Genomic DNA, 11,251 nt, shown 5'->3' with positions numbered 1-11,251 from the left:
AATTGCTCACCCCCTACAAATGAAAAAGACTTCTCTATTTATAAAGTTCTCAGGTGGGCCTCGTGGATTTTGGCTTGGTTGGTTAATGGGCCTAACCCGACCCAATTAGTTAGACTTGGGCTTGGTTGATTCATGGGTCTAGCTTTTAGGCCCAATTAGTTAGTTTTGGGCCTGATTTGACATTTGGATCCAATTCAGCCTATTTTTTGGGCTTAGAGACTTTAACTTGAATAATAATAATATTAAATTGGACCAAGTTAATTTTATCCAATTAATGGTCATGATGAAACCACGTGGCGTCATCAAAATTTGTCTTCAACTTCAATTTGGAACACATGTCACTTCCTAATTGGTCCCAAATTTGATGATTTAGAATTTCGTCATTAATTTAGTGAATAGCGTGATAGTTTGATTGGTCTAAAATTTCTCGTTCAACAATACCTTTGAAGAACCTTTTGAATCTCGATTCCAACTGCAAATCTCCTCCAAATCTACTTGTGAACCACCTCAAGGTCTTCCCTACTATTCTCTTGGTGTCTTAGATTGAGTTGTGAGACTCAAAATAAGCTTGAATAAAGGGAATTTGGAGAAGAAGTCACTGCATTACCATGGAAAAGACCTTCTTCAACCTCAAATTTTTCGACAAAAACTTAACAAATGCGTGCCCGATTCTCAGCCCAATCTTCTCCATTTATTGCAAGACCATCATGCAAAGAGGATGGTTGCATGAGATGCACCTAATGCTTAGAAGATTGAATCAAGAAAGAAGTGGAGAATGTGTGAGCTACTAGGATAGAAAGTGGAGATATCTCACTTTTGGAATTTTCCATTTTCAATCTTTTTTAATTTTTGAATTTACAAATTGATTTCCAAAATCAATTTTTGTTTTTCAAAATTGAAATCTTTATTAATTTTACAAAATTAATACAATAATTAATTTTCTAATAAAATTAATAATAAATAATTAATTAAACAATTTAATTAATTCTAATTAATTTAATACCAAATATTAAATTAATTTAACACTAATTCCACCACCATGAATCTCTATTCATGAATTTAATATTTAAATCATATTAAATATTAATTGATTCTTCAATTTCGTTTAATTCCAAATTGAACACATAATTATATCACATATAATTATTAATTCCCTTAATTCTAATTTGATCGTTTCAAATTAACTTATCACGATACTTTAAGGCTAATCTGTTTATAAGCTAGTAGGGGGACCTCGTAAACCTACAGATCATGGGCTCCAACGATCCAAGATTAATTGGCTAAACTCTTTACATCGAATTAACCCTCATTCGTTAACTACTGGGTCACTCCACTAAAGCTCAGAGTTGCACTCCCCTCACTGTAGATATATTATGTCCACTCGATATAACCATGATTAGTAAGTTAACCCTTCACGGGTTGTTCGTAATAACAGCTAGGTCAAATGGTTGTTTTACCCCCGAGATTACCTCTTGTTCCTCCAGTCCTACTGATCCTCTAATGAACAATTGGTTTGTGATCCGATCAACAAACCGAGTCCCTCTCGGGTCAATGAGAGGGTGGGGCCTCTTGTTCAAGACCCGGAGTCAGCACTTAAAGGAACAACCTCTCTACTATCCCTAAAATTGGGTAGGAATGAATTTCTTCTTGCACCCTATGTCCCCAGCTATCTACCCGTTCTTACCCCTGAAATGGAGGTTTATTGAGTCAGCGTTGTTGAGCCAACCCTTACCTATGCATATCTAAGGATAATCCCGAATAAACAAGAGTTCATAGTTAGCTCAAGATTAAGGTCAAGTTACCTAGGTCATCGCTTTGAAATAGTCCGTCTTAAACAGTAAACAGCATTATAAAGTAAAAGTGACTTATTTCGTGGTCCGATCTTGTACAAACCCATTGCACAAGATGTCCCCACTCCTCATGTCATGACATGTACGAATTAGGATCGCTTCGTCTGTAGCACTTTACAACTCTTTGTAACAACTACAGAATGGACCACATCCAATAGTGTTACCAGAATAAGGCACCTAACCTTATCATATACTATAAACCATTAATTTGACTATCTACTCGAACCTGATCCACTTTTATGTATCCACATAAAGTTCAAGTACTCATGTAATAGTCATGGACCTTTTAGTTTATTGGATTTATTTCTAAAACGAAATAAGCAATTCATATATTCAATAACAACTTATTGAATTTTCAAAATAAGTCTTATTGTTTACAAACCATGAGTTTTAGGACATAAAACCCAACATATTGTGTGTGTTAATTTGATTCAGATGAAAATGCAATTAAATACATTGAAGTTTGTAGATAAAAATAATTTAAATTTTACAATAATATTTGAAGCATATTATACAAATGTTTTAATAGTAATAAAATCTAAAAAAGAAATAATAAGTGTTATTAAAGATTAATTATAGCATTTTTTTTTTGTTGCTACAAAAAAGGCTATAGAACGTTTTTATAACATTAAAATTATGCAATAGAAAATGGGTTATTTATAGGGAGATTTTCCACGATAGAAAAATAAGAGAAACTATTTACACAAGATAGCAAAATTTAATCATTTTAGACTTCTATCAATGTTAGACGTTTATCAGTTTCCATCACTGATAGACACTGATAGAAGTCTATCTACAATCAGTGTGTTTTTTGTTATTTCTGTAAATAGTTTGACATTTTTTCTATCCGTGAAAATTTCTCTTATTTATAGCTTTTTCCTACTAACAATGAAAAAATGCTACTAAAAACTATGAAACATTTCCATAACATTAAATTAAAACGGTTGAATATCAATTTTCTATAGCATTATTTATAACTGTACAAAAAAGCTATAGAAAGTTAAGAATATTCAATAACATCGGCTATGACAACATCTTTAAAACGCTATAGAATCGCTTTTATAGCGGTTTTACAATGCTATTAAAAATGCCATTGAATGTATTTTATAGCGTGTTTGTGCTACTATAAAAAAAGCTTTCTATAGCATTTTTTTCTCACACTATGAAAAGTTTTCATAGCATTATATTTACCCTATCAAAAATGGACTTTTTTTAACGTTTTTATAGCGGTGAAAAAACGCTATGAAAATTTAAGAACTTGCAATAACATGGGCTACGACAGCATTTCGAAAACGCTAATATAACATAAATTAATTGTCATTAGTTATGTGTATGATGTTTTCTTAATCGTGTTTTTTATTAGAAGAATTATCTTTTTAGTCTCTGAATTTTCAATATGCATATTTGGTCCAACCATTTTTTAAAATATACTTTTTTAGTCTCTAAATTTGGAAGAATGAATTTAAAATATCCCTCAACAATAAAAATCTAACAAATACGAACAACAATTTAACTTGATTTAAAAAGTATCCATGTCGCTACTGATTGGGCCTTAAAAATTATCCAATCGAATTTTTATAAAACTAACTTCAAATTTAAGAAAATGAAACCCTAAGAAGGATTAAACCAACTCTTTTTCTTTCTCAAATAATAAACTCGTGTCTTCTACAAAAAATAATAATAAAAAAAAAAATAAAAATGGTGAATTTTTTTGTGTGTATTCCATTGGAGAGGATTCGATTCTGACCAGTTTCATCGCCGATGACGAATTTTGACTGTGAATCATCGTCTTTACCTACCGGCGAATTTTGCATCTTCTTCCGGTGAGCAGTGGACTCTAGAGACAAAGCTTGCTCTTCAAGGTAAGGGCAAGATGTTTCTCTAATTTCATTTTTCTATATACGATAATATTTCAAGAATTTTTGTATACTTTGGACAAAATGTGCAATTTATAGTTTGAATCATTTTGATAAAACTTTAAAGATTTAAAGGCATTTAAAAACATTTTAAATTACATAAATTTACTTTATACAACCAAAATTATGGATCAAACTCGTAATTTGATCTTAAATTTAGTAAAACAAGAATTATCTTTTCAATATTTTTTAAAATATTAAAATGATATATACGTCGTTTAAATTATATAACCATTTATTTTATTTAAATTTGAAAAATAAATTACTTATATAACTATATTTTAATTCTAAGAAAGATGGTTAATTTCGATGGATTGTTATAAGTTTTTTTCTTGATTTATAATCTTGAATAACAAAAAGAGAGAAAAAAAATTCACCCCTAAACTTTCGGGTTGTATCATTTAAAATTTCAAACTATAAGTAATCTATGTCAATTAAAACCTAAAACAATTTTGTAATGCTCAAGGCCTAAGATTCAGAATCTGGATTCGACACCTGATGGCCTTTGTATTCCTCTATGACTTGGCATCGTCAATCTTTTGTCTTCATTCACATGCTTCTTAGGAAAGTTTTCAAGAGGTCACATAACATATAATTAGTTTCAAGCCAAGCACGTTTAACTTTAGAGTTCTTATAATTGAGCCACGGGAAAAGAAAGTGCATATTGTTGGTATAGATAGTATCTTTTAATTCTTTTAAGTCTTTATTAATCATGCTTTCATATTTTCAGGATTCATCTCATTCGGATGTCATCTCGATTCATTCGTATATGTCTCCTAAACTCGAGTATTACAAATTTAGACCCTTCTTTAAGTTTCTATTTTAAAATCATTTATGGATAATTTTTACATGTGTATAAAAGACGCCTTTTAAGTGTAGGGATTAACGTAATATTATAGACAAATTGCTTGAATCAAATAGATAGTAACAACTTTTCTTATTAATATAAGTGGTTTTTCTTCTTCTCACATGCCCCCTGAATGTAAAAAAAAAAAAGTCTAGATTGAACTATCAACAATAATCGTATATAGTTTGAAAGTTGATTAGAACAACGCTATAGAGTTTGAGAGTGTGATCATAAGCTTTCAAACTTGATTATTTGAGGGGAAAAAAAAAGGAACTTGAGACCATATTTTGAATGACTTTTCAAATTTATACATAGGAAAATAATAGCAAAAACTAACTCCTTGTACCTTGCTCATCAACAAGTCACTATTAGCCATAAATTCTTAAAAAAATAAATTTTAAATTACTTAGAGAAAAAATCGATTGACTTCGACATTGATAATAAAAGTATTATTTGTTATTTTAGCAAGTTTTAACATTTATTTACATGCTCAATAGTATCCAAATTTTAAAATTTTTGTATATATAATTGAATTTAGAAATCATATATGTGTGGCGTCATTTTATCTGTCTTATTAGTTAATTTTAGTGTTGAAGAGCTATATATAATAATATTTCTCAACTTAATTAATTAAATCTAAAGTTTTATTAGAATTTGAGATTATGAGTAATGCTTTACTTTAGTGAAAATGGGGACTTTTCCCTAAGTTGTACCTTTTTGGGTTGAGAAAGGGCGTCATCCTCTCCAAATGAAGACCATGTTGGCCAATTTATGAAAATTGTCATGGGAGAAAGACTAGACAATGCAAATGGTATATTTGTGTAAAGAGATTGTTGCCATATATATATATATATATATTATTCACCATATATCTATTATTTGAGTTGTAAATTAGTAAAATTTTAGGCTAATTTAGTTGTTTCCTTGTATGGTTCATTCTTTATATATTTATATCTATGTAATTTCATTGTAAGTTCATTCATATCATCTTGATATAATATGGTGTTAAAGTCCATAAAACTTAGACTGGTATTAGGTTTAAAAATAAAATTAGAATATGATTCAATAATAGTGAACCTAAAAGAGAGGTATCATCTTGAGGGATTATGTTGAGAATCCCACATTGGTCAATTAGCTTTAAGATGGAACCCCATATTATATCTTTTCCAACCTCTTGGGTGTAAGGTCGTGTCAATTATCATTGAGCTAAGCTCACTTTGACGATCCCCATATTAAGAAGTTTTACAAATTGAATATAACAAAAATTGAAAAAAGCTAGATAAGAAATCAATTCATATATGTGTTCATAGTTGGATGTGATAATCAATATGATGTATAATTCATATCTCATATAGTAATCACTTGGTTTTTAGTTTTTAAAAAATAAATCTATTTTCTCTCGATTTTTTACAATAGTTTACATCTTTTTTAAAATTAAAGTGTTGGATTCTTAGTCAAAGTCTAAAAACATAAATAAATATTTAAAAATTACTTTTTATAGCTTTCTTTTGCTTAGTTTTTGAAAATATTGGTAAAAAAATAGATAACAAAGTAAAAATTTTAGAGGTGAAATGGGTGTTATGAACTTAATTTTCAAAAACTAAAAACAAAAAAATAAATATTACCAAATGGGTCATAATATCCATTATTCTAGAACCAAAAATTGAATACCTTAATTCTATTAAAAACGATGTAAATAAAAATGAATAACACTAGTAAACTGATTGCACTTTTCTTAACTTTCTTTTTTTTTACCAAGATTATACTTTTAACTAGATATTGATAATTATAGTCTATATATACAAACATTGTATACAAAAAGTAAGGTATTAGACCCACATAACCTTAATTATATCATAAAAAATCATGAAACTTAAAAAGATAAATAATAAAGGTTACTCATGTGAATATAATATTAAAAATAAAGGTTACTCATGTGAATATAATATTAAAAAACTTTAATTTATAAACATAAAATTTGAATGTATTAATTCTTTTTTAATTTCTTTAACAATTTTTTCATAAATATCCATCAACATCAATATTTTATCGATATTTTTCATAAAATTGAGATTTTGACCTTGTTATCAACAACAACATCGACACTCTAAATCTTGTTTATATTATGTGTAGTTATGGTGATTTAGTTAATTAATAGTACTCTAATTTATAGCTTGGAAAAGCTATATAATTTCACTACTTAAATTTAAAGTATCATTAGAATTTGAAGTGATAATTAATGCTACTTTATTGAAAATATGGAGCCTTTTCCATAATTGTATCATTGTGTTGAAAAAGAGGGCTCATCTCCTCCAATTGAATACCATGTGTTTGGTGACTGCTTTATGAGAATTGAAAAGACTAGACCATATAATGGTATATTGTGCAAAGAAATAGTGAAATTGCTTGGTGATAAAAGGTTAAAGGAGTGGTAAATTAATTGAGAGTGGCAATATGATAATGTATAATTTAATATACATGATTCTAAAATGAAAGTAAAATATAGCTACTCAAGTCCATGAATTAATGACCTAGAGAAAGCTAAAATTAATAAAACTTTTTGTTTTAATAATATGTGGCCAAGTTGATAGTGTAAAAAGTTAATGTCAGTGGATCTTTATTTAATAAAAATTAGATGTTTCGATAGAAATTATCAATATTTTGATCTTTGGAGTTATAGTTTTTTTTTTTTTTTTTTTTAGATTGGTCAATATATTTAGGTAAAAGACACCTTAGATTTTCTTTTTCTGAATTTAAGGCCTATTTAATGTTATGAGAGGGACCTTATATATGAATAGGAAACCTTAAGGCTTTTTTTCCTTCTTTTTTTTATATGTACACCTTTTATATGTGGCTTATTCTTTCATTTTTTAATTCAATCTAGCTCTCATTCAACTTGATGATGTCTTCATCATATGTCAAAAGGCTTTTAATGTTTAAAAAACAAAATAATAAAAATAATAATAACTTTAGGAATTGGTGAGGCAATTGAACCTGATTCTCATAACTATATGACATCTACCCACTTCTCAATTTTGTTTCTCAAATTGAATAAGTTTAAAAACTTGAAAAGAAAAAAAAAATCTATATTTGATATGTCTTTCGGGTTTCAATTTTGTGTTTAATAAGACTATGATGAAATTATCTAAGATTCAATGATATATATTAAACAAAAAAAAATGAAATGTCAAAATTTTAAAATAAGTTAAAGGGTCCTAAGGTGCTTCATCATATCACAGCAATGTTGTAAGTTTTCTTTTCTTTTTAGGAATTAGGATACCTTTTTTAGAATAGTCCAATCATGTTTAGATGTAGTAAATACCTATTTTCCCCTCATTTTTTTTCCTTAACTCAACAAGAAATTGCCCCAAAGGAGTATAAAGTATAACTTTCTTCCCCACTAAATAAATAAATAAATAAATCTCGTTGGATAATCATTTAAGTTTTTTGTTTTTTTTTTTGAAAATTAAGTTTATTTTATTCATTAAATTCTTAATCAAATTTCAAAAACAAAAACAACTATTTCATTTTCATTTCTTATCATGATTTTGATTTGCATCTTTTTATAAATAAATGATTCAAAAAATAAAAACAACTTTTTCAAAACTAATTTTTTTAGTTCTCAAAAAAATTAGAGGTGCAAGTAATGTGCAATAGGCTTAATTTTCAAGCTTAAATAATTTTGAAAATCAATTCTAATGTCTTTTTTTTTTTATTTCAAGCTCGCCTCTATTATTTGTTTGACTCACATAAATCATCACTACATTTGTTCAATAAAACTCTATATTATTTCTAATTTATCTACTAATAAAATTAAAGACATACCAAATGCAGAAGTGGAACTTGAAAAAGATAAACTCAAATCCTTAAATTTAAAGTCGAACTTTTAATTACACAAACCTAATTCATAGAATGGAATTGACTTAATGAAGCAGACTTATAATTGATAGAGCAATGGCTCCCAATTCAAAAGCATCTTCATCCCTCTTCTTCAATGGGGAAACCACTCCTTTCCTCTCCTTAAAACCATCCTCACAAGTTTCCGCCGCGTCCATCACCAAACTAACCGCGATGTTCGCATCATCATATTGCTTCAACTTATAATCCCACATCGCCTGCGTCACTGTCGGGACCGCATCGGAATAAAGCTCCAAACAATCCTCCAAACAAAACTTGACAAACGGATAGAGCTTCGTGTTTTCCATCAAACTTATGATATGGTGGCGCGTGCTGGTCACATTCCTACGTAACAGCCCGATTGAGATGAGGCCGAGGTGACGAAGATTGATGCATTCGATATCCTTCGTAGCAGATTCTAGAGATGTTAAGCAAAAGTCGTAGGAAATGTTAGGGTCTTCTCTTGAGATTTTCATGCAAGTTTCTTGGATTAAATCAGTTGTGTTGATGGTAATGGAGGATTGTGTAATGAGGAAATTGGAGAAGAAGAAGATGGAGAGAATGAAAGCAGAGAAATAAAGAGATATGGCCATTGGCAATTGGAGTTTTCTTTTTCTTTTTTTCCAACTCTTGTGAATATTTGTTTTGTTTGTTCTATCAAATCCATTTTTATAGATGGAAATTACAATGTAGGTGAGAAAGAGAGAGCTTTAAATATTATTTTTAGAATATTTCATTAATAATTAATTAATAAAATGGGTTTTTTTTTATTGATATTACATTTTTTGGGAATTACAATGTCAGAGGGAGATTTAGAAAAATAAAAATAAAAATATTTTTATATTTGGTTTTTTTAATATTTAGGTGAGTATAAATTTTATTTGGTTAGTTACTATTTTTTTTTTTTTTTGTGCTAATTTTATTTCTATATTTGAACATGAGTAGTTTGGTACATTTCCTATCATCATGGATGAGGAAATAGTCTCCTTAATTTAAGAGATTTTATGTAGTTAGTTGGCAAGAATAAAGAATTTATTTTTCAAAAAAAAGTACAGAAAATTCTTTTGTAATAAAATATAGGAGAAATTATATTTTTAATAGTTGATATTTGGAGTTAGTTTTTATTTAGTCCTTAATTTTCATATGTTCCATTTTAGTTTAAATGTTTTGAAAATATTTTTAAATGCTGTTTGAGATTTTTTTCCCCCTAAAAGGATAAGAACAAAAGTTAGATAATTAAGTAATTTCCACCAATCAAATTGATCTATATTATAAATATATTAAATTAGGTGTAATGTACATGCTCATTATTAGTATCTATGGGTCATGTATAACTTATCCATTAGTCCATGTGTTGTCCATATGTCTCAAGATTACATACTATTAGTGTCCATGTAATCATCTCCTACTTGTCAGTTAACCTATAAATAATGGCATTTTGTGGGTTTTGGAAGATACACACATTGAGTAAAGTCCATGATAATTGTGGAAAGTGGAGAATTTAGAGAAATTTCTTAGGTTATATTTTGCTAATTTATCTTATTTTGTTTATTTATATATCAATATTTAATTTAATTTATTATTATATTATATTTATTTTAACATTATATTTTATTGGTATATGTGTTCCTGTTGTGCTCCTCAAGTTCACAATTACGTTATCAGCATAAACTTCTATAGTTTTCCTCGCTAAAACTAGGTCTAAAGCTGTGTTAGTTTTTTCCTCTTCCTTATAATTATTAAATTTAACATTATTTTGCATATTTAACATCTATTAAATTTTTAATATAAATACAATATTTTATGATAGTGTTGCCATGAAAATCTCACAAAATTAGAATCTGTCACCCTTGATATTAACAGTAAGAATTATTTGTCATGGGTAATTGATGTCGAAATCCACTGGGTGTTATGAATCTTGGAGAGACTATTAAAGAAGAAAATATGACATCCAGCAAGGAAAAAACAAAAGTTATTATTTTCCTTCGTCATCATCTCCACGAGGGATTGAAAATGAAGTATCTTAAATAAAAGATCCATGTATCTTGTGAAAAAATTTGAACGGGAGGTATGATCATTAAAAAAACAGTTATTCATCCTAAGGCTAGTTATGAGTGGATGCACTTGAGGCTACAAGATTTCAAATCAGTAAGTGATTACAACTCCACATTATTTAAAATCTATTCGAAACTGTTATTACGCAGAGAGGATTTTTTCCTAGTAAGATTTTAACGAGGCATATTTTATAATGGGCATCTAAGGGAAGTATGTAGATGCCCATTATTAAGGAAAGTATGTAGATGCCCATTATTAGTATCCTTAGGTCATGTGTCACTTGTCCATTACCCCATGTATTGTCCATGTGTCTCAATATTACACACTACTAGTATCCATGTAATCCACCTCTTACCTATCAAATTGCCTATAACTAATAACATTTTGTGCACATTGGACAAAAGTCCATGAAAATTAGAAAAAGTGGAGAACTTTGAGAAATTCCTTATTTTATATTTAGCTAATTTATTTTATTTTTTATTTATATATTATGTTTAATTTATTTTAATATATATTTATTTTATTATATTACTATTATATTATATTCATTTTAATATTATGTTTTATTGATATCCGAGTTTCCATTTTGCACCTCAAGTTCACAACAATCTATAATTTCTACTGTATGCATATAGTATTATATGCACAAAAATTATTTGAATAGTAAAAAAAAAAACAATTACCTT

General features: G+C 28.2%; 1 protein-coding gene across 1 annotated transcript; it reads right to left on the bottom strand.

Moving 5' to 3' along the window:
- Window positions 1-8,450: 8,450 nt before the first annotated feature.
- Window positions 8,451-9,161, bottom strand: LOC120067985 (putative invertase inhibitor). The gene has a single exon (XM_039019645.1). The coding sequence runs from the start codon at window positions 9,101-9,103 to the stop codon at window positions 8,537-8,539; it is 567 nt and encodes a 188-aa protein (XP_038875573.1). The 5' UTR covers window positions 9,104-9,161; the 3' UTR covers window positions 8,451-8,536.
- Between the last annotated feature and the right edge of the window lie 2,090 nt (window positions 9,162-11,251).

The sequence above is a fragment of the Benincasa hispida genome, chromosome 12, assembly GCF_009727055.1.
Source record: "Benincasa hispida cultivar B227 chromosome 12, ASM972705v1, whole genome shotgun sequence".
NCBI lineage: Eukaryota > Viridiplantae > Streptophyta > Magnoliopsida > Cucurbitales > Cucurbitaceae > Benincasa > Benincasa hispida.
This window is presented reverse-complemented; position numbering and strand designations above follow the sequence as displayed.

Coding starts and splice junctions, on each gene's coding strand:
- LOC120067985 (XM_039019645.1), bottom strand. CDS start 9,103: ATGGCCATATCTCTTTATTTCTCTGCTTTCATTCTCTCCATCTTCTTC.